Source organism: Mchenga conophoros, linkage group LG7, assembly GCF_057382185.1.
Source record: "Mchenga conophoros isolate Kocher_MC1m ecotype Shallow Benthic linkage group LG7, M_conophoros_male_GT1.1, whole genome shotgun sequence".
Taxonomy (NCBI): Eukaryota; Metazoa; Chordata; class Actinopteri; order Cichliformes; family Cichlidae; genus Mchenga; species Mchenga conophoros.
Window position 1 is genome coordinate 50439626 of NC_140532.1, and position 21378 is coordinate 50461003.

General features: G+C 41.9%; 1 protein-coding gene across 6 annotated transcripts; it reads left to right on the forward strand.

Annotated features, from left to right (window-relative positions):
* The first annotated feature begins 125 nt into the window (after positions 1 to 125).
* camsap1a (calmodulin regulated spectrin-associated protein 1a) lies at positions 126 to 20760 on the forward strand. Of its 6 annotated transcripts, none has more exons than XM_085279975.1 (20): positions 126 to 487; positions 991 to 1190; positions 7755 to 8017; positions 8652 to 8813; positions 8902 to 8982; positions 10291 to 10323; positions 11143 to 11284; positions 11491 to 11630; positions 11941 to 12037; positions 12203 to 12329; positions 12817 to 12896; positions 12996 to 13080; positions 13202 to 15542; positions 16765 to 16901; positions 17005 to 17213; positions 17302 to 17364; positions 17672 to 17759; positions 17847 to 17965; positions 18490 to 18608; positions 19274 to 20760. In XM_085279975.1, exons 2-20 carry the CDS (start codon positions 992 to 994, stop codon positions 19562 to 19564), a joined length of 4776 nt encoding a protein of 1591 aa, XP_085136101.1. In that variant the 5' UTR covers positions 126 to 487; position 991; the 3' UTR covers positions 19565 to 20760. The 6 variants fall into 6 exon arrangements, with proteins under 6 accessions (XP_085136101.1, XP_085136100.1, XP_085136104.1 ...); XM_085279974.1 differs by lacking the exon at positions 10291 to 10323 and adding an exon at positions 10739 to 10798; XM_085279978.1 differs by lacking the exon at positions 17302 to 17364.
* Positions 20761 to 21378: the final 618 nt, after the last annotated feature.

The following is a 21378-nucleotide window of genomic DNA, read 5'->3' on the forward strand; positions in this document are numbered from 1 at the left end:
GTTCCTGATTTTTTTTCTTATCTTTTATTAATCTTCACAGCTGTTTTTTTTTTTTTTAAAAATAGCGCTGCAGCGCCCTCACCAGGTGGCTATATGTAACTGGCGGTAACACCCGTCCCCATAGAGACAGGCTCCTACAACAGGGTTGCTCGTGCACCGTTAGAATCGCCAGTCCTCCGTCAGAGACGATGACAGCCTCAGTATGAAAGAGCCAGCTATTTGACATTAATGATTCCATCGAAAGCAGACTTCTGTGGTGGTTGCCAATCGGAATTTTTATTATTACTGTTATTATTATAATTATTGGATTAACGACCATCAGCCACCAGGCGAAGCTTTATCCTGAGAGGCCGGAGATTTGTGTCGCTGGGCAGGGAGGAGTCTGTTATTTCAACGTTAGCTGAAGCCAGGCCAGCATGTCGGCGTTTTAACAATACATCCATCTCAAATACAAAGCTTCGGAGAGGATCCTAATGTGCTCTTAGAGGTGAGTCTTTGCTACATGTTATATTATTGCTGTTAAATGTTGCAACGCTAGCTAACCTGCCACTGATACAGTGGACATAGCGGTGCTAGGTTAATATTGGGTCGTTCTGTTCAACTGGACTCACAAGAACCAGCTGTCATTTACTAAAAAAAAATTCTTTTTGGTTTCATTTTTGAAGCTAATTCTAAAAGAACACAGAGCTATCATTTATGCCCGGAAGTGCCCTATAGTTACTTCAGTCTAAGACATTATTAGCTGATAATCAGATAAATAGCCAACAGCATACATATAGAAGGTGTTTTGGGCTCATATGAATGGTCGTGCTGACTGACAGCAGAGGCGACTACAGCACCTGCAGGTCAGACGAGGTGAGTCTTTGTGAATTTCATGTTAACGGAGCCGGTGCTGTCAGTGAGCAGGGCCCCGGTTGTTGTCCTGAAATCGATGATGTAATGGTGTTGGCTTCATGAGAAGAAGTAATACCCGTGTGTCTCTATGTTCAGGATGGATGTGGAGGTGAGTGCTGGCAGGGACAGCACTTGGAGGAGAGCAGCGGCAGCAACAGCAAATGATGATGGTGCTGGTGGTGGTGGAGGAGGAGGGGTCATGGAGGCTCAGGTTGTACCGCTGGAGCTGTACGACTGTGCAAGAGCCAAAATAGACGCAAATCTCCGCTGGTTGTTTGCCAAAGCCTATGGCACAGGTAAGACTTTCTCTTGTGCTGCTGAGACCTTCTTGGATGTCAAGAATGCAAGAGGATTCATATCTTTTTATATGGATGAATATTTTATTGTGCATTTTGTCCTAGTAGTAGAAAGAGAGAAAGGTATATACCCTACAAAAGGTCCATGTCTAGAATCACATCTGAGTTGTGTGTAGTTATACAGATGCTACTATGACACAAATGACAATTTTAATAAAATGAAATTTGTGACCTTTTCAGTTTAAACATTATTGATTTCTAACTGTGTTATTAAACAGTCAGAATAACTGAAAACATCAGGATATGTTGACGTTAGGTTTCAAGTTTCCAGTTACTAGTCCTTTGTTTATGCAGATTGAGACTTCAGTCTACTTGGAAATCCACTATCCTATTTTTTGAGTGTTGATTTTCGACCACAACAATTGCAAATGTATTTTATGAGAATTAACTTTTCATACCGCGACAACATAGCAGCACTCCAGAGCGTCATTCCTGCGAGTGAATCCTTGGGCTGACATCTCGTGATGAGTCTTTCATGCACAGGTCACTGGCTTTGTCAGCTCTGATGAGGTCTGTTAAAATATTAAAAATGATTGCTCTACATAGGCAGGCTGTAAGTACTGCAAATGTCTGGAAATCACTCTTTGAATGTGGGTTTTTATGCCACGCACTAGCAGATCTATCAGGAATGTGATCAGGAGGTCAGCTGTGCTCTGCAAGTCTCAGTTTTTGTTTTATCAGTAACAATAATGTATTTGGAAGTTGATCCGGAGGCAGTCATTTAGGAACGGAAAACTCATTGTTCTCATATCCACTTTATGAGTCAAGCAGTTGGAGTGCCTGCAATTAAAGTGTATCCATTCCTGTAGATGACTCAGGGAATTGACGCTGACATGGGAACTAAAACTGAAAATGCAGGGCTTATAATACCATAGAAATGAAGCCGAATGCTAAATTCTGCTCCAATCTACACACTGGGAATTACTGTATCTTTCAGATGACAATATAACTGTCATCTTCCATCAGTCATGTCAGCATGAGCAATCTCACATAAACAGATGGAGCATTTTAGTGTTTTACCATGAATGCGCAAAATATTGTATGCTTTCGTTGTGTAGACTAGAGCTTGGTGTTTGTTCGGGGCAGAGATAAGATGTCCATAATAAACACCAAACCATTACCATTATCTCAGAAAGCTTCCTGCTTCCCTTAATCTCATTGGCTCTTCCTGATGTGTGCCAGGGACTCTGGTGTCCTGTTTTATGCAGGCATTGATATAAAAGTCTATGAGGATTATACCAATACTATATGACATGGGACTCCTCAGTTTATTAAGCTATCACAACTATTTAGGTAGTAGGGAAATGATGAGCTAGATTGTCGCCGCCATTTATTCGCAGCTGTCATGTGGCGCTTATCATGACAGTCAGTTTTTGTTCCTGCTTAGCTTAATGTGGTGTGCAGCTAGCAATTATCACTTCGACAAAGAAGCAACTGAGACCATAATTAAGCAGGAAGTGGTAAATGTTTGGCACTTTTCCTTTAAAGAAATACTTAAATGATAAATTGAACACTTCAATAGATATACCTGATTGTTGTTGGACCTCGTTTTGCCTTCTGTCTTATTTCTTTATAGCATAGATTCAACAAACATTTCTCAGATTTTGGTTAATATTGGCATCATGCAATTGCTTTGCCAGCAGCACGTCCATGATGTGAATCTCCTGTTCCACCACATCCCAAAGGCGCTCTATTAGATTGAGATCTAGCGACTGCGGAGGCCATTTGAGTAAAGTGAGCTTATTGTTATGTTTAAGAACAAGTGTCTTCTGGAAGCAACCATCAGAAGATGGGTATGCTGTGGTCATAAACAGCTGGGCGCTTAGCAATACTCGGGTATCGTGCAGCTTTAAAAAAAATGTTCATCTGGAGAGAAGAGATAAGTGTGGAAGACAGAACCACACTATCAGAACTCCTATTAGAGTGCAAACTGACGAACACACCGACACAGCAGTGCCGGGAGGACCGTATTGTCTGTTGTGAAAGTCAGCACAGCAGTCACATGATTAAGTGTTTAATGGGATTGGACCTGAAGGCCTGTGTCTCTGAACAACACAGCCCGTTTGTTTAGACTCATGACATGTTTATTAATGGCCTGTGGAGAAACACTGAACGTTCCTGCACTGGAAACAGTTTCAAAGAAGAAACAGATAAACGGATAGTAAAAGTGTGTCGCTTTCAAACTACATAATTACTTTTTATGTACAGTTTTAATAGCTTTTAACAGTTGGAGTCAACAGTCTTATGTTGTATAATTTGTACAATAGTGGGCTCTAAAGGTCAGGGATATTGCTTTTATATTTTCTCCCACATAATGCTCAAGTGCTCTGTCACCTACTGTACAGATCAGTACAGTCCATAGATTTTTTGTTCTGTGCTTTACTTGATAAAAAAAATAGTTTTGAAATGGAAACTGAATGCCGTTTGAATGAACCGATACTGGAATAGTTGGATATTTAGGTAGATGTGGAAGTGCTGAGATTCTCCTGGGGCGCAGTTAGTGCTATCACCTTTCAGCTTGAGGGTTTCAGGTTCGAACTTGCTGAGGTCTTGCTCTCAGTTTGTTTGCCCTCAGTAAGCCTACATGGGTTTTCTATAAGTGCTCTGTTTTCCAGAAGCAAAGTTTTGTTTTTGTTTGTGTTGTTGTTTGGTTACTTGGCATATCTGTATTGGCTTTATACTTGGATGGTAGCAAGAATGGTTGCCTGTGCTGTTCACTCTGGGATGGACTGGCCACCTGTTCAGGGTGTATCCTACCCTTTGCCCAGTGTCAGTTGGGATAGACTCCAGCTCCCCTGTGATTTCAGTTGGATAAGCAGTTAGAAAATGATACATGGATGGATGGCTGTATTAGTGATCTCTCATGCACAATAATAAATGCGTACAATTAGAATAAAGGATCTGGAAAATTGGTGCCCACCTTTTCAGTTCTGTCTGCTTTGCCATGCTTTCAGGTGGGATTGGCTTATTGACTTACAGGCTATGTTTGCCCAACATGCTGTCTTCAGGAGGACTGTTCATTGAGCCGTCTTATTGGAGAGAAATGTTGCATACCCCTGCAGAGCCCGGAGTCTGATAGCTCTGCCTTAACTGTCAGCAGGATTTCTGCTGGTCAGTCTGACCTTTGTGCTTGAAAGAATAAGAACAAAGACTCATACATGCACACTGGGCTGGGTTTAAGTCCTGGATCAGATAGACGATAAATATCTAAGCAGTATTAACTACTAGAATTATGGAGGAGAACCTCTCCTTTCAAATTTATTGCTGCACACACACATACACATGCACACATCTCCTGATGTCAAGGTCCGTGAATCAATTCACTGAGCAGGAGCCGGGACAGCATCCCAGCCCCCGCCTCCGGCCTCTCCATCACCACAGCAACCAGGGAGGAAGAGGAACCATTCTGGGACAGCTAAGAGTGAGGAAGTGGGGGTATTTGTAAGAGGAAAACAAAACAGAGGAGCTCAGACATGCAGGGGTGTGTTTTCTCACATGATCTAGAATTCTCATTCACATATGGCAGCGCTACATCAGCGAAGCGTGCAATAGATCCTGTATGTGGACCATGACAAGCAAGCAGTCTGTCGTAAAAGACACAGCTGAGGTTTTCGCAGTCAGATGTAGTACCGAGCCTGCTGTGTGTGCGTTTTCCACTGATGGATGTTTGTCTGTTACATCACAGTCAGCATCATCCCTAATGTGAAGCAAAACGAGAACACATGCTTTTGTTAACTGATGCAAGTATAGCTGCTTATCTTCTCTTCTCACACTTTTATTCATCACTGTCATCGCTCAGTTCTGGAGATGTTTGACTTAGAAACAAACAGTCCCTCAAGAAGCCTGGCAGGGTGTAACTGCTAGTCCAAACTAGAGATGGCACGATACCACTTTTTTATGTCCGATACCGATACCGATATCATAAATTTGGATATCTGCCGATACCGATATGAATCCGATATAGTGTTTTTTAATCAACAAAACTGTTTTTTAAAATATCTTGCTGCATTTTGCAAGTCTGCAAGTTCATACTCAAGTTTAAAACAACAACTACACTAAAGCTATTCTGTTATACCTGTATACAAAAAAAAATTTCATAGTTCAGCAATACTGATCAATCTAATAAACTTAGACCTACACCATCCTCCCTATTCTGGTATTTTAAAGAGTACTTAGCGTAAATATTAAGCAACCTAACTAATAGGGTTCCAACTCCCAGCAACAACAAAAATAAATAAATAAAAAATAGGGAACCACCCCTCACGCTCCACCTCATGATGCTTAATCGACGTAATCAACCTTAATTTGATGCAGTGTGAAAAAAAATGCACAGAAATCAATTATTTTTCAAGAAATATTAAATAGATTCAACATCTTTCTTCAACAAAATTGCAGACTGCACAGATGGTACCTTCCCAAAGGAAAAAGTACTATAGCTTACTAGGGTATATATATTAGACTTAATAGTCACTATATACAGTAATTGACTTCTATTCATTTTACATCAAATTAAAACTTTGGGTGTCAGATATTTATTTATTAAAAGCTAGACATTTTAAATGAGAATAAGAAAGAAAAGTATGTCTTTGTGCCCCCTTTTCCCAGTTAATGCCCTATCGGCCCCCCTGGCTAAACTTTGCTAGATCCGCCCCTGCACAGTTACCAGCGTCAGCTACATAGAAAAAGATCCTGGTGTAGAAAGTAATATTAAATAAATTCTAACAACAGCTTATCAAGCTTAAACGTGCTGCTGTTGTTCAGCCGCTGGTTTCCTCTTTCTGGTGCAAAGTGGGCCAAAAACAAACAAGAGAGACGGACTCGCGACAGAAAAGCCGATCAGCTGATCATTGATCAGTTTCACGATTGAAGTAGCAGCAGGAGAGCGAGAGGCAGTCGCTCGTTAAGCTTAACGCAGGAATGCTTTACAAACATTCAGAGATGGACTTACACACTTGCTTTACTTCTCTCGGGGATAACTTTGTCGGAGATGAAATGCCAGGTTGCTAGCGAAGCTCCAAATGCTATCCAGACCACAGGTCCCCAGCCGCTCTATCACATGATGCATACTGCTCCGACATGCTAACTTTCTGAGGTGAGTTACGGCGTGTTGCAAGTTTTGTGAGGTGCTTTCGTGATATTTAATGGATCGGATTACATTTTTTATTTTTCTCCGATATCCGATCCAGTCATTTAGGTCAGTATCGGACCGATACCGATACGTAATATCGGATCGGTCCATCTCTAGTCCAAACCAATCATTTGATAGAGAAACCATAGATAATGGCAGTTAAAAGCAGTGCATTTTAGGCATATCTGTGTATGCGGACATTACAATATTTTAACAAGACAAAGATGTGCAAGGAAGCTCTATCTGGCTACCAGGTTTGCTGTACTGTCAGAGAGATAATTTGACATTTTGGAGCGATACACTTGTTCATTTTCTGCTGAGTTAGATGCAAAGATCAATATTATTCTCTTGTATGCACACCATCTCTGAAGCTGGAGCCAGAAGCAGTTAGCTTATCCTTGCAAAAAGACTGTGCACAGAAGCAAACAAACAAACCTAGCTCTTCAAAGTTAAAAAAAGAGCTAGAGTCTCCTAGAGACCTCATCATTTGCTTGCCAACATTCCTTCATTTCTGTGGTTATTCAAACAAGATGTAATGTAGTAATAGCTGAGCTAAGAGGTGCTGTAGACACAGATTTACTGCTTCCCCCTCCATCCACTTTTACGTTAACCTACACTAAGCACCTTCTGGTTTTTATTGTAAAATAGATACCACTGTGCCTGCTACCCATTTACTGATTTATCACAGAAATAAATTATACAGTTATACACTTTGTTTAGAGCAGTACACACCCACTCATACCCCTCTATGATGGACAGAACTACTAAAATACTAAATCCACTACAAGTTCAGGTCAGTTTTACATTAGCTTGCATGCTTATAATATTCATTATCAGATGGCTTTGAGGGTTTTTTGTTTTTTTTTTTTGGGGGGGGGGGGGGGGGGGTGACAAGAAACAACAGAGTTTCAACACACAGAAATTTCGTGAATGCTTCGGGCCTTAACTCCTGGATTAACATGTCCAAGACATAAAAATAGCTTTGGCATGTCCATGTGCATGAGCAGGAGCTGGAGAGTGCTAGGCTGGCTTGGACGACACCATTAGCTTAACTATCACCACTAAGTCCCCGTTGGCTAAGTGGCTTAGGGCTTCAGGCCCAAGTGCTGTTTAACCACTGACTTTGAGTGCTCTCCTCATGCACTGGTTTCTTCTTAGACGGTCTAATACCCTTTAAAGCCTGTGTACTAGGAGCTTCTCTGTTACATAACACAGCAAGGCATTGGTTAGACACGTGTTGTATAAAAATAGTTTGTGTGTGTGGTTGTAAAGTGTGATTTGTACCTTTATACAACTTTGATAGGTAAAAAAACTTGCTGCTCACATTGTGGCTCTCATTTTGAAAGCATTTTGTTTGCCATCAATCCTTCCCCCAGATCATGTTCCTGCAGACCTGCGGGACCCCTTCTACACAGACCAGTATGAGCAGGAACACATCAAACCCCCCATCATCCGCATGCTGCAGTCTGGAGAGCTCTACTGTCGTGTGTGCGGGCTCATCCTTCACGCCGAGCAGGCCAGCTCACTCCAAAACCACCAGTCTGTCATCCAGGCTCTGTCGAGAAAAGGCATCTATGTCCTGGAGACCGACAACGCGCCAGTTTCAGATCTGGATCTCAGCGCTTCTCCCATCAAAATGGTAAAATGTGTCTTTCTAGATTGTCAGAAAAAGCAGACTCAGTTTTCTGAAAGATGAGTCACATTTCGGCAACGTCCCAAAGCCAGATTCTGTGATTCATGTGTAGCAGTTGTAACAGTGACAAAATAACAAATATTTAATTTGCTTTCATTTCACTGATTTACACACCTCCCCAAAAATCTCTTTGTTTTTTTTCCCATTGTGGTTAGTATTCCTCTGTAATAGTATAACCCAGTAACCTGGCAACCCACACTTACCATCTGTTAACAAGCTAATCTGACTTTCCAGAGCCAAATGTGAGCTAGTAGTGTTGGAATAAATAATGCACCAATGTAACAGAATTATTCATCAGGCAAAATGGATCAAAAAGTTTTTCATGAATTTGCTCTAAATGCAAAAACAACACATAAAAGGGAATGATTATTATATAAAAACAATATTGTACCATTACCATTATACCATTACTACTATACTAAAGTGAATCTGTGATTCCCAAATATTTAATACATAGAAAGACTTCATGAATGTGGGGTTGTCACAGTAGGGGGCAGGAAAAGTCATTTCCGCCTAAGGCTTCTCAAATGCTATGTATCTAATGATGGATTCAAAGATAGCTCTTTATCTGTTCTCCCAGAGCGCACACATCCACCTCATTGATTCCCTGATGATGGCCTATACGGTGGAGATGATCAGCATAGAGAAGGTGGTGTCCAGTGTCAAGCGCTTTTCAACCTTCAGTGCCTCAAAGGAGCTTCCTTATGACCTGGAAGATGTGATGCTGTTTTGGATCAACAAGGCAACAATTAAACAGTGTTATTGTTATGACAGTTGGATTTGTGTGTTCGTCTGTCTGTGCTAACCTGCTGTATTCTTTGGTGTTTTAGGTGAACATAAAGTTGAGGGAGATCACAGAAAAAGAGTGTAAAATGAAGCAACATCTTCTTGACTCACCGAGTCACCAGAAGGTAATGATAATATAATAACAACAATAATAACTTTATGTATATAGCACCCTTTAAAAACAAGTTTCAGAAAAATACACTCACTGGCTACTTTGTTTGGTGCACATGTTCTGTTGCTTGGGGAAAAGCCAGACTGCTTGCATTTGATATGATTGCAGCAGTAACTCCAATAACCACTCCTTACAACCAAAGTATGCAGATGAGTGTTTCTGAATGCAGAGAGTAGGGTGCAAACACCCTTGCAGATGAGCTACAGCAGCATAAGACCACACCGGGTGCCAGTCCTGTCAGCTAAGACCAGGAAATGGAAGTTATAATTCAAACAGGCACATCAGAATTGAACAATAGTAGATTGCCTGGTCTGATGAGCCTTATTTTTCTGCTATGACATTCAGAAGTAGTTTAAACGCCACCTCAGCATTATTGCTGATCTATTACATCATGGATGTGCAGCAGGCAGCAAGTGCATGATATTAACATGTAAATATGGACTAAAATCTCTGATGGATGTTTCCCTGTTCTACATAGAGTGAAGGGAGTGCTGAAGGCAAAAGGGAGTCTGAGTATGAGCAACGTGCACATAACAAAGTGTTCAGAGAGTGTAGCTTCCCCTGTCTTGAAAAGAGTCTGTCTTAAGTGATGTTTTTTGCCTTTGTCTAATGTCCTACATGTGTGCATCTTGTCCTTAAAATACATATTAATTGTCAAGTAATCAGTTCTGTCTTCTACTGACATTGTCTTGCAAACCTGTGATCAGATATTCAAACATTTTTATTTGTGTGTGTTTGCACCTCATGCTTAAAGGATATATATATCATGCTTTATATTTTTAAACTACTGTCCCTATTATTTGAGGGCTTTAGGATAATTAAGCTGTGGGATTCTTTGTGGGGAACCAGTTTTTAATGTATTATATTTTTAACATAGGGATTTTTTTTTCAAATTGTGTCTGTCATCATTAAGTTTGTGCTGAGTAAGCTTTTGGTAGTTAGTGTTTTAACGTATCAACAGATGTGCAGACAGTTGCCGCTGGATTGACGCTTGCATTAACTAGCTGCATCATTAGTAGCACAGTGTGTCTTTTGAGCTATGTCTCATTTCAGTTGTTCCCCCCTGATTCCTGAATAAATAGATATTGCTGATGCTTTCATTCGAACCCTTTCCGGTTATCTTTAAGACCAGATCTGCCTCCTTCCAATCAGGAGAAGATTCGATTCCTTCTGGCTGTGTCTGACCCTTTACTTGTCTGTTGCTCTTCCTCTTTGTGTCTCCCTCCCAAATTAACTCCCTCGTGTGCCTCTTGGATACTAGTCTCCCTCCAAATGGTACTGGAAGCTTGTACCTGTAAGTGCCACTGCTTGCAATCACCTGTGTGAATGTCAATGTGTCAACTGGAGGTGTGTGAGGTTGTGTATGTGTGTGCATCAGATGTGGCAGCGTAATGGAAAGCTGGGAAAAAACTAGACTAACAGGATGAAGGAAAAAGGGAATATATTTATGGGTGTTATATAAATGCAGTAAATTGTATAAGGAAGATGACACAGTGGCCCTTACTGGCAAAGGAAGGAACATCACCATGCTCGTTTGCTTTTATTTTCAAATCCTTTTTTACATCCTTTAATATTCAGCTGAGCTCATTCAGTCCTCAACTTCCTCCTCCCAAACCATCCATTTATCCACCCAGTGTTAGAATGGCTCATGGCTTCTTTTATTTCACCATTAACTTCCTCCCAATATCATTTCTTTCTGACCTCACTAGCCTGATATATTGCATGCTCTGGCTCATTGCTTACTGGAACCTGTGGAGTTCTCTCGTGTGGTAAAGTATTCATCATTAACCCCTTTCGTTACTTCATTGTACGGTTTATGACTTTTTCTCTTGCATATCCACGCAATACTTATCTGTGTTATGCTTAGCTTAAATATTTTATATGAGAATCATTAGCACCCTTCCCGATTCGTATCAGCGAAGACACACATTATGCACCACATGACATGTCACAACCAAGAAGCCCTAGACCCCAGTTAGTGCTGAAGAGAAGCAGAGATTAGTTTACAGCATGTGAGATGTTATGTTTATCTGACAAGTGAGAGTGTGATTCAGTGATTCATTAGACAAATGTGTGCACACTGTGTAATCCTAGGCCTTCTCTTGGTGTGTAGGTGCGTTACCGCAGAGATCACCTATCAGGTCGAACGCTCCAGCACTTCCCCTTGTTGGACGACCTGTTGAAAGACATGTGTGATGGCACAGCTCTGCTGGCTGTGATCCACTTTTATTGCCCAGAACTCGTTAGACTGGAAGGTACTGTAACACAGCTCTATTCAAGCCAGAAGTGTAGCACATACTGTAGCTGTCAATTTATCCTAATGTTATATAAGTCAGGATAGTTTTACCAAGAGGTGAATTAAAAGATCAATACGACTGTGAAGCAAAAGGAGCAGTATCTATGAATTTAAAAGGTTTAAGAGTACAGAGTAAGCCTGATAGCGTTGTCCTGTTGTGTGCAGATATCTGTCTGAAGGAGGTTCCCTCTATCAGTGAAAGTGTTTACAATATCCAACTACTGATGGAGTTTTCAAACGAGTATTTGAACAAATGCTTCTATCTGAAGCCTGAAGACCTGCTGTACTCCCCACCGGTACTAAAGGTGAGCTTGGAAACATAAAACACTTTTATAGTTACAATAAAATCACTGTACATTTATTTTTGAATAAAAGTAACGTTAAATTTAACTGCTTAACTATTATACCTCAACAAAAGACGTGTTTTATGGATTTGTCCTTGTGGTCCTGCTCCTCTTGCCCTCAGTCTCAACACCTGATAGTGAATTGCTTTAAGCGATGGATTAAATCTAAAGAATACATATAAAGCCCAGTGTGCCTTGATCCTGTGCTATGCTGCTTTTTTGTCATGTCTTGCTTTTCTTCCTGATAGCGTCAGTTTTTGATGTCTTACAGAATAATGTGATGGTCTTCATTGCCGAGCTGTTTTGGTGGTTTGAGATTGTGAAGCCAGACTTTGTTCAACCCCGGGATCTTCAGGATATCAGAGATGGTATGGCACACTTTCTGCCTTCATCCATCAGTTTTGATTGAATAACACAAAAAGCACAGTCGCTACATGTACACAGATTGATTTGATGACTATATATATATATATTTGTATTTACTGAAATGTTAGTGGCTGTTGTGAAAACATGCCATTCTTCTATTTCCACAGTGAGACTGCTGCTGCAGCCTAAAACTTCTCGATCCTATGTACCCATCTCCAACATCACTAAACGAAGTTTCCTGACATCATCGCACTCTGCTGACACCCTGGCCACGCCCACAAGCCCTGACCTCAGGTATCATTACAAAAAACATCTATTGAGTCACTAGTCCAGAAAAAAAGAGTTTGGCTGTCTTTTCCCTAAGATCAAAAACAAAACAAAACAAAATTAACTAATGTTTTAAAAGTTACACATATACAAAATTATACAACATTAGGGCTAAACTACTGACACGATTGAGGTCTTGGGTTTATTGCACCAGATCATTTAAGCAAAGTGATTGGCTTTTATATTTCCCAGTTTAGCTTTTGATTGGGTCTTTGGTCACAGGACCCAGACAAGCATCATCTTGGCTCTTCTCCCAAATGAAGATCTGTGGGATGATTCGGAGTGCGGTGTCTCTCTTTTGTGTCTCTGCGGTAGTGTTTTAAATGCCTCTGCACTAAATATTTAAGCAATGTAAACTTAGTAAATTAAGAGGTTATTAATTTATACAATGATATAGATATACAATAATAATTTACACAGCTAATATCTCTCTCTCTCTATCTCTCTCATGCAGCACTAAATCAAGCTCCACAAGCCCATCTGTGCTGCCTCTGAGACAGAGACAACAGAAAGTGGTTGAGGAGACCACTCCAGGTAAAAAAAAAATCATCTGTGTTCTGAGCTGAGGTTTCTGCCTGAAGTCAAGAAGTAAATATATTTTTTCCTAACATGGATCATGTATTCTTTGTGCAGATATAAGGCATAGGCCTAACTCTCTGATAGGCCCAGATGCGCAACATCAGGGCTCCAAAATGGCCTGGCCAGAGAGAAGGACGAGGTGAGTGGTATACAGTAATTGGTTTATTCAGTTTCATGTTGCAGAATCTATCAGTATGACAAATTCTTTTGTTCAGCTTACCTAACTCATTTTCCTCCTTCTGTACTATTATCTCATCCAGGCCTTTATCCCAGCCTGCATCCTATGCCCTGCATTTTGCCCCAGAGGATGATGCAGACAGTATCAGTCTTGCTCGCTCCATTAGCAAAGACAGCTTAGCCTCCAACATAATGAGCATTACTCCTAAACACATGCTGGGTGCGGGTCTGTCTCAGCATAGACTTAGTGGTCAAAGCCTGCTTAGTCACATGCGCATAGAGGATGAAGAAGAAGAAATAGAAGAGGAGGAACTGGTTGCCGTTATCCATCCTTCTGTATTTTCTAGACATCGAATCGGGAGCAACATGGAGCAGGACGAGCTGGAAATGCAGAGTGCAGCTCCTGCCTCAAAAGTATGTAATGCTTCTCGTCCTTCCTGTTTCGATGCGGGCCCTTTTACTCTGGACTGCCGAGGCGACAGCTATTATCTGGAGCCTTTGTTGCCTGCCATCCCTAAAATGGCCAAAGAGAAAAGCATCAGCCTGAACAAGCAGGAGGAGAGCGGTGAGAGTCGCTGCAGAGGCACGGGAAATGCAAGAAATGCAACGGCCGGTGTCCCGCGGACCTCACAGAGGAAATCCCCCAGCAGCTGTACACCCACGCAAGTGGTGGAATCAGTTCCTAGCTCTCTCAGGCAACTGATCGAGGATTCAGCAGTCGACTCTCAGCCTGGAAAGAAGCAATCTGAAGGCTTTTTCCTTCACTTGTCAGATGAGCCAGACCAGCACAGTTCTTTCTCCATAGATTGCATGCCAGAGGCAGGGCCCGATTCTGACTCTGACATCGCAGACCTGGAGGAGGATGAAGAGGAAGAAGATCAGATGGAGCTGATGAAAGAGGAGGTGAAGGGAGGGAGGGGAAAGTGCCCAGAAGAGGACGACACGGCTGAATTTGGAGAATTTGGAGAGGGAGAGTCAGCCAAACTCAGAGAAGACATGAAGGTAAGCGAGCGGGAGGATAAGGAAGATTGCAGTGGGCGCTCTAGCCCTTGCCCTAGTACCATATCATGGGCGAGCAGCTGCAGTGCTTCGGGCAGCGCCAGTGTCAAGATGACCAGCTTTGCAGAGAGAAAGCTCCTCAAACTTGGTCTCCGTGACGGATACTCAAGTACCAGCAGCTCCCAAAAGACAACACCTGATGGCTCTGATGTCACCCCCTGCCCTCCCTGGCAACTGAGGAATGACTCCACCTCGGGTTTGCTGGGGAAAGAACCGAGCACTGTGATGGGGAAGAATACGGCACTTAGTTCTCCAGTTGTGCCTTCAGAGCTACTGCAACTTCACATGCAACTGGAAGAGCAGAGACGCGCAATCGAATATCAGAAGAAAAAGATGGAGACGGTGTCAGCCAGGCAGAGATTAAAGCTTGGGAAAGCTGCTTTCTTGAACATTGTTAAGAAGGGTGGGGGGCGCAGCGACACTCTTCCTTTACCCCTCAAACACTCCAAGGAATCCTTGGCGCTAACATCTGCTGACAGGAGTAAATCAAAGAGCCAGACCAGCAGAGATGATTCTTGTCTTGATGCTCTAAAGGTTCGAACAAAGGGAGGTCAAAGAGAGGAAGGACCGATGAACACAGACAACAGATTAAACGCTCTCTCCCAGGATAACGGAGCTGAACCTGATATAAATGAGTGCTCCCGTTCCATAGAGCTGCTCAATGAAGCTATTAGTACTATTCAGCAGCAGATGATGCAACTCTCATTACAGCAAAACCTGCTCATGAAGCAGAGCGTGGCCTCCCCTCCAGACTTGGTGCCGTCAGGCCCAAGCACACCCCCTGACACAAACCCAACACAACAAACACCTTCTACCTCAGACTCCAGATCTTATGCAGTTCACTTTGTAGATATCAGTGCCGGCAGTGCTGCACCAACTCGTCGTCCTCCCAAGCTTAGCTCCAGCCAGCGCAGCAAAGCCCCAGAGCTGAAACAGAGTAAAGAAAACAGCAAGAGTGTCAAAAAATCAAACATCCAACTTCCAGAATGTGCTGAAGGGGAGGAGGTGGAGAGTACTGCTGAGAGCTCTAGGACTGAGAGAAGCCTTCAGAGGAACACCACCTTCAGGGTCCAAGACAGCACAGGAGAGGGAACAGGGCGCCTCTCAGACAAACTCAAATCACCAGACCCACCAGTTATCTCCAGTACGACTCAATTTCCATCACAGGATGGAGAGCAGGAGAAGGACGCAGCTGTCAGGTCAAGGATGGAGGTTGCCAGTGGGGAGGAGAGCACAAGAGTCAAGGGTCAGCTGATTGAAGTCGACTTGTCAGAGCTCAAAGATCAACTCGAGGATGGCACTGTAGACGCCCCAGACTGCGTGGCAGAAGGCGAGCAGAAGAACGTGTTGGGCTTCTTCTTCAAGGTGAGATGAAGATGTTTACACATTTTGTTGTACTGTGTAGGGCTGCTCAATTAATCGAATTTTAATCACGATTACGATCTGGGCTTTCAACGATCATTAAAAATGACTGAGCCGATTATTAGCCCCTCCCTCATTTATCCGCGACACCTTAAAGGCCGGTCCGTGAAAATATTGTCGGGCATAAACCGGTCCGTGGCGCAAAAAAGGGTGGAGACCGCTGATTAAGAGGACCCGAGGGAAGCTCGGAAAGCTAAGCAGAAGTTATTTGGAGAGTGACTGCCGTTGGTTGAAAAGAGAGTTTAAAAAAAAAACTTCAGTGGTGTTGCACACCATTTTATATTATTTTTTTAAAGTTGTTGTTAACCCTTTAAAGCCGGTCAGAGCAGCACGCTCCGTTTTGCGTAACTATTTTTAAATCCCTGTAGAACCTGAACCGTGTAAGCTAGCGCAATAATTTGTTTTGCACATGAAACCGGAGGAGTTGTACTTACATCTGATGCCATCAGCTTGTCCTCGGTCACGGTTTCGTTCCACATATAGCTTTGCAAAAATTGCATAAAAAGCGCTTGCAGGAACAAAAACATAATATTCCAGAAACACGCTTTGCCGTTCCTATCAGCTGTTCGTAACACTTCCCACAGTGAAATGATGCACATGCTGTTTTCTTTGCAAATCTGCATCATAGGATTGTTTTTTGTTTTTCCTGCAGTATATAAAAATTGCTGTATCTCCAAAATAAAACTATGAAGACACTCAAAATAAATTTCCTGTGGTGGGAAACTATTTTTTGCAACTTTATTGTATTTAAAGTTTTGAGGGATAAACTTCTTAAATTTCTCCAAGTAGAAATATATGTAAACAAAACAAAAGCGATTTTCAATTTTTTTTGTAGTTTATTGCACTTTTTTGCAATTTATGTAATTACTATGGACTTAATGCATACATATTATTAAAATATGGGCTATAACAGTTGTATTGATGTATAGCAACTTGAAATGCTCCCACAAATGGCACTACAGCATGTAAAAAAAAAAAAAATATAAGCTCTGGTGGACTTGGTTCTATAGTAGGTCTTAAAGGGTTAAATAAATATCGTCAAATAATCGTGATCTCAATTTCAGTGAAAATAATCGTGATTATCATTTTTGCCATAATCGAGCAGCCCTAGTACTGTGTTTTAATTTCAATGTGGTATATTGGAGGTTTTTCTTTAATCTTCCAGGATGATGAAAAGGCAGAGGACGAAATGGCGAAACGTCGCGCTGCCTTCCTCCTCAAACAGCAGCGCAAAGCCGAAGAGGCGAGACTACGCAAACTTCAGCAGGAGGCTGAGAGCGAGCTCAAGCGTGATGAGGCCCGGTGAGTTTGGACATGAAATCACATGTTAAGAAATGATAAGGAGTGGTCCAAGGCGTGGGTGGGCATCTGGCCGCTGTATTAACTTTCCTTCTGTTTGCTCAAGGCGAAAGGCTGAAGAGGATCGCATTCGTAAGGAGGAAGAGAAAGCACGGCGAGAGCTGATTAAGCAGGAATACTTACGGCGGAAGCAACAAGCCCTGATGGAGGAGCAGGGTCTGGTCAAACCTCGCCCACGGACCAAAGCCCGCAGGAACAGGCCTAAATCGCTGCACCGTGAAGAGTCCAGCGGTCTCTCCAAAGGATCCGCTACACGTAAGAGTGTCTCTAGTACTTAAGCAGTAAAAATGTGATCGTGTTGTCGTCCTCTGAGTATCTGTGTGTGTGCGTGTGTGTCGTGCAGGTAATTCTCTGAAGGTTTCCATGTTGATCAAAGCCCAGGACTCTGCAGCAGGCTGCAGGGGAGGTGAACCTTCTTAAGCTGCTCTGCATGATGTGGACACGACTGATAAAAATAGGAGTGGATTTCAGAATAGGAAGATCAGTCCGTCTTTTTTCAGAGCAGACACTTCTGATTGGCTTTGATACACTTGTTTTATTGTTTTATGTGCAGCTTATTGTGTCTCTTTGGTCTTACATGTGCTTTTTTTTAACTACATTGTTCTTTTTTTAATTATTGCTGTGAAAGTGCAGTAGTTCAGGCATAAAACTGGGCAAACAGCACTTGGCTAAGGAAAGTAGCTGATGCTAAATCCTTCTGTCTCCATTTTCAGCCGATCTGAGCTGCAGTCATCGAGGATCAACGCTCTCTTTGGCAACTGATGCAGACAGCGTTATCTCCGGAGGGGCAGAGTCAAACAGGTGAGAGTTTGGCTGTATAAAAGCAGAGAAAATTTGTGTCCATGTTGTGTGTCTTTGCACTAATTTGATTTTGGTGCATTTTTTTAGGGCTGGATCTGTGTGCTCTATGGAGTCATTCCCCCTAAGCAGGGCCTCCAGCAGGAACATGGAACGGGACTGGGAGAACGTCTCTATAGCCTCTTCCATTACTTCGAATGAGTATACTGGTGAATAGAAATGCTGAAAAAAAGATTTATTTCCATCATCACAAAACCAACATTTATTTTTAAAGATTGGTGCAAAACAAATTTTCTATTTTGTCACATTCTTAATGAAAGAGACATTTAGATAAATGTGTTTTTATGCTATCTGTCAATGAAACTGTGAAAAGGTTGATGGCTCTTCTGTATAACCAGGCCCAACAAAACAGTTAGCTTAGCCTTAAGCACAGATTGTAATATCCACTGGACCTCAAGCCATGACTTCACAAACTTTGCTACAAGCTTGAACAGCAGTTTGCCACTGCATCTACTCCCTCCTTCAGTTTTGATGCTAAGCTATGCTAGGCTAATCGGCTCCTTATTCTAGCTTTATAATTGCTTTAAAAATATGAGAGAAGCATTGATATTCCCATGTAACTCAGCAAGAAAAGAGTTAGGCCTGTTTTCTATTATAACCTAAACCACTCCTTAAACGGTTAGAGACCTGTATGTCATTTACTGATCTTCTTGGTTTGGTTCATATGCTATAGGTCCCAAACTCTTCAAGGAGCCGAGCTCCAAGTCCAACAAGCCAATCATCATCAATGCCATCGCCCACTGCTGCCTGGCCGGAAAGGTTAATGAAGTGCAGAAGAGCGTTGTTCTTGAGGTCAGTGAACACACAGCAGTAATACCTATGAAACTGTCTGGGAACTTTGTGTATATCATAGTAAAACATTTTAACGTGTTATTGAAACAGTACTATGCAAAAGTCTTGAGCCACCCGTCCTTCCTTTCTATTTTCCTTTCAAGAAGCCAGACTTTCTAACATAAGAGACAACTTAGCTAAGGACCCGTTTTAAATTGCAAGCTCACAATTTTAGATTAGTTTAATGTTAATGTAATGTCAAAGATAACACAATTTGTTGGGCAAATAATTTCATTTTTCCAACAATAAGGTGATTCCCAAAGAGCTATCAGCTGGAAAGTTCTATCTCAGCATGGTGTGCAGTGGACAAGTGGAGGACAAAAGAAGAAGTAGTAGGCCTTAAAAACTATATACAACAGATGAACTTTATCTGAAAATCATCCCAATGTTTAAATGGTTGTTAATATATATGGAGGAGGTTAGGAAAGACATGCAACAATATGTGAAACACAGTGGAACAGGTGGTCATACCAAATATTGACTATATTACCATGTATGTTTGCACATTTCAATAAATCACTGCAGCTATTTTCAGCAGACTACAAAGAAATAAGTGGAAGCTGAAGACTTTTGCATAGTACTTTTAACTTTTTACCACATTCAAAAATTCAGTTTTAAATTCTCAGGAACTAGAAAAGTGCGAGTCCAATCACCTGATCATCCTCTTCCGTGACGGCGGGTGCCAGTTTCGCGCCATTTACTCGTACTCTCCGGACACTGAGGAGATCATCAAGTTTTCAGGCACAGGACCGCGCACCATCAACCGAAAGATGATCGACAAGCTCTACAAGTACAGCTCAGACCGCAAGCAGTTCACTGTCATCCCCGCCAAGACTGTGTCGGTCAGCGTGGACGCTCTGACCATCCACAATCACCTGTGGCAGGTCAAGAGACCAGGGAGTGCACGAAGAAAATGAGAAAGGGGGACATTTGTAACCATTTCTGGTCCCATCTGCTACTGTTGGGCAGGCCCCAATAAGCGTGGAGACGACTGTCATGTCATTAGAGGGTTCAGATATTCAAAAGTATTGCATTCTGTTGTATTAGCTTTTTATTCTGTATGTCACACTGCAGGGTTTTAATTTGTGGGGATATCCTACATTTAATTAGGCACTTCTTTTTATGTAGCACCCCCACTACTGAATCTACTGGTACCAAGTGCAAGTGTAGACACGCAGGGATGAACCTGACAGTGTCTTGTAACATTTACTGTTCCAGCTTGGCAAAGAAGTACCCGACTGCTGTGATTAATCCAGGCTGCGCATACAGAGGACTCTTCTACTACTCGTATGTGTTTTTATGACGAGGGAGCTTCGAACAGACTTTTTTTATGTCCGTGTGGAATGGATGTTAGCAAGTGGTAGTCTTCTTTTCTATTTAGTGTGTTTGGAGAAGTGCGTCAGTCTTTGTGTTAGGGGGAGGGGAGAGCAGACTGCAGTTCTTCTGCATTTGGCCCTGAATGTGTTTACTCTTTTGATCATGCTTTAAATCTTCTGACAACCAAGCAAATGTTTTTCGGGGGGGGGGGTATTTGTGCTGCTGTTACAGTGGAAAACAAAATAATGTTGTTTTTACCTTAAGGGAAATTGTACTGGTATTTATCTCAAACCTGAAGCAATTTAAACACTGCATTAAAGGGCAGCCTACGGAAATAATCGCACACATATATAAACATATATTCCGATGTGAGCCCTGTGAGATCACCGATTAGCTCACATCACTGAACTAAAATTGACTGGTCTATGCCACTGAGCTGTTTGCCTCTCACATATAACCGCTGGCTGGATGTTGGCGAGATGTTCGTTTTTAATGCCGCTTCTGGCGCTTCACACTAATAATTTCCTTGCAGTGACTGATGTCAGCAGCTGGTACAGTGTTTGGGAAAACTGCACAATACTTGATATTTGTTTGCTGCGTTTTGTACGTTTTTGAGCAGTATTTTTTGTACGTTGCGTACAAGTTATGTTTACAAAAAAAAAAAAAAAAAACAGGCACTATTTCGAGGTTTGTTCTGTTACAGGCATACAGAGCTGAGTCTTGTCCGTGTTATATTGAATGTTTATTTATTTTGATTAAATATAATAAATGCAGCTAGGTACATTTTCTTGCTAAAGTTGCCTTAATGTGTCTTTTTTCTGCTCTCCGTTTCCACTCTGTATTTACTAAACGAGGGGGATGCACAAGTCCTTTTTATGGATTGCTAAGAACTACTAAATGCCACACAGTCAGCACCTGCAGCTGGCAGTTAAAGCTAGAAAATGAAGATCTGCGGAGGACATATGGTCAGGAGAGTGAGCAATAGTTATGGTTGCTGATCAGGAAGTACAATTAAGTCCAGTTAGAAAAACACTGCACAACTGTGACTTGTTTGCTATGGTTACCAGTAAGTACATCCCATGATTCAGTCATTTATAGGAGGACCTGAAATCACCCGCTAAACAACCATCACCCTCACATGGCCATGCTTAACAGTTAGTGTCCGGGGTTTTTTTTTGCTGATATGCTGTTTGGTTCTTGCCAAATCTGGTCCTCTGTATTATGGTCAACATCTCCCCTTTGGCACAAAAGCAAACGCAGCTTATCAACATTTATGGTCATGATTTGGATTTGTTTTGCAGCAGGTGATTTCAGGTGCTTCTATAAGCATGAAATATATCTGCAAAAAGTCCTGTGAAAAGTTTCTTTTTAACACAACTGTATATGCCAGTCTCTTGTACATTCAAACAGACTT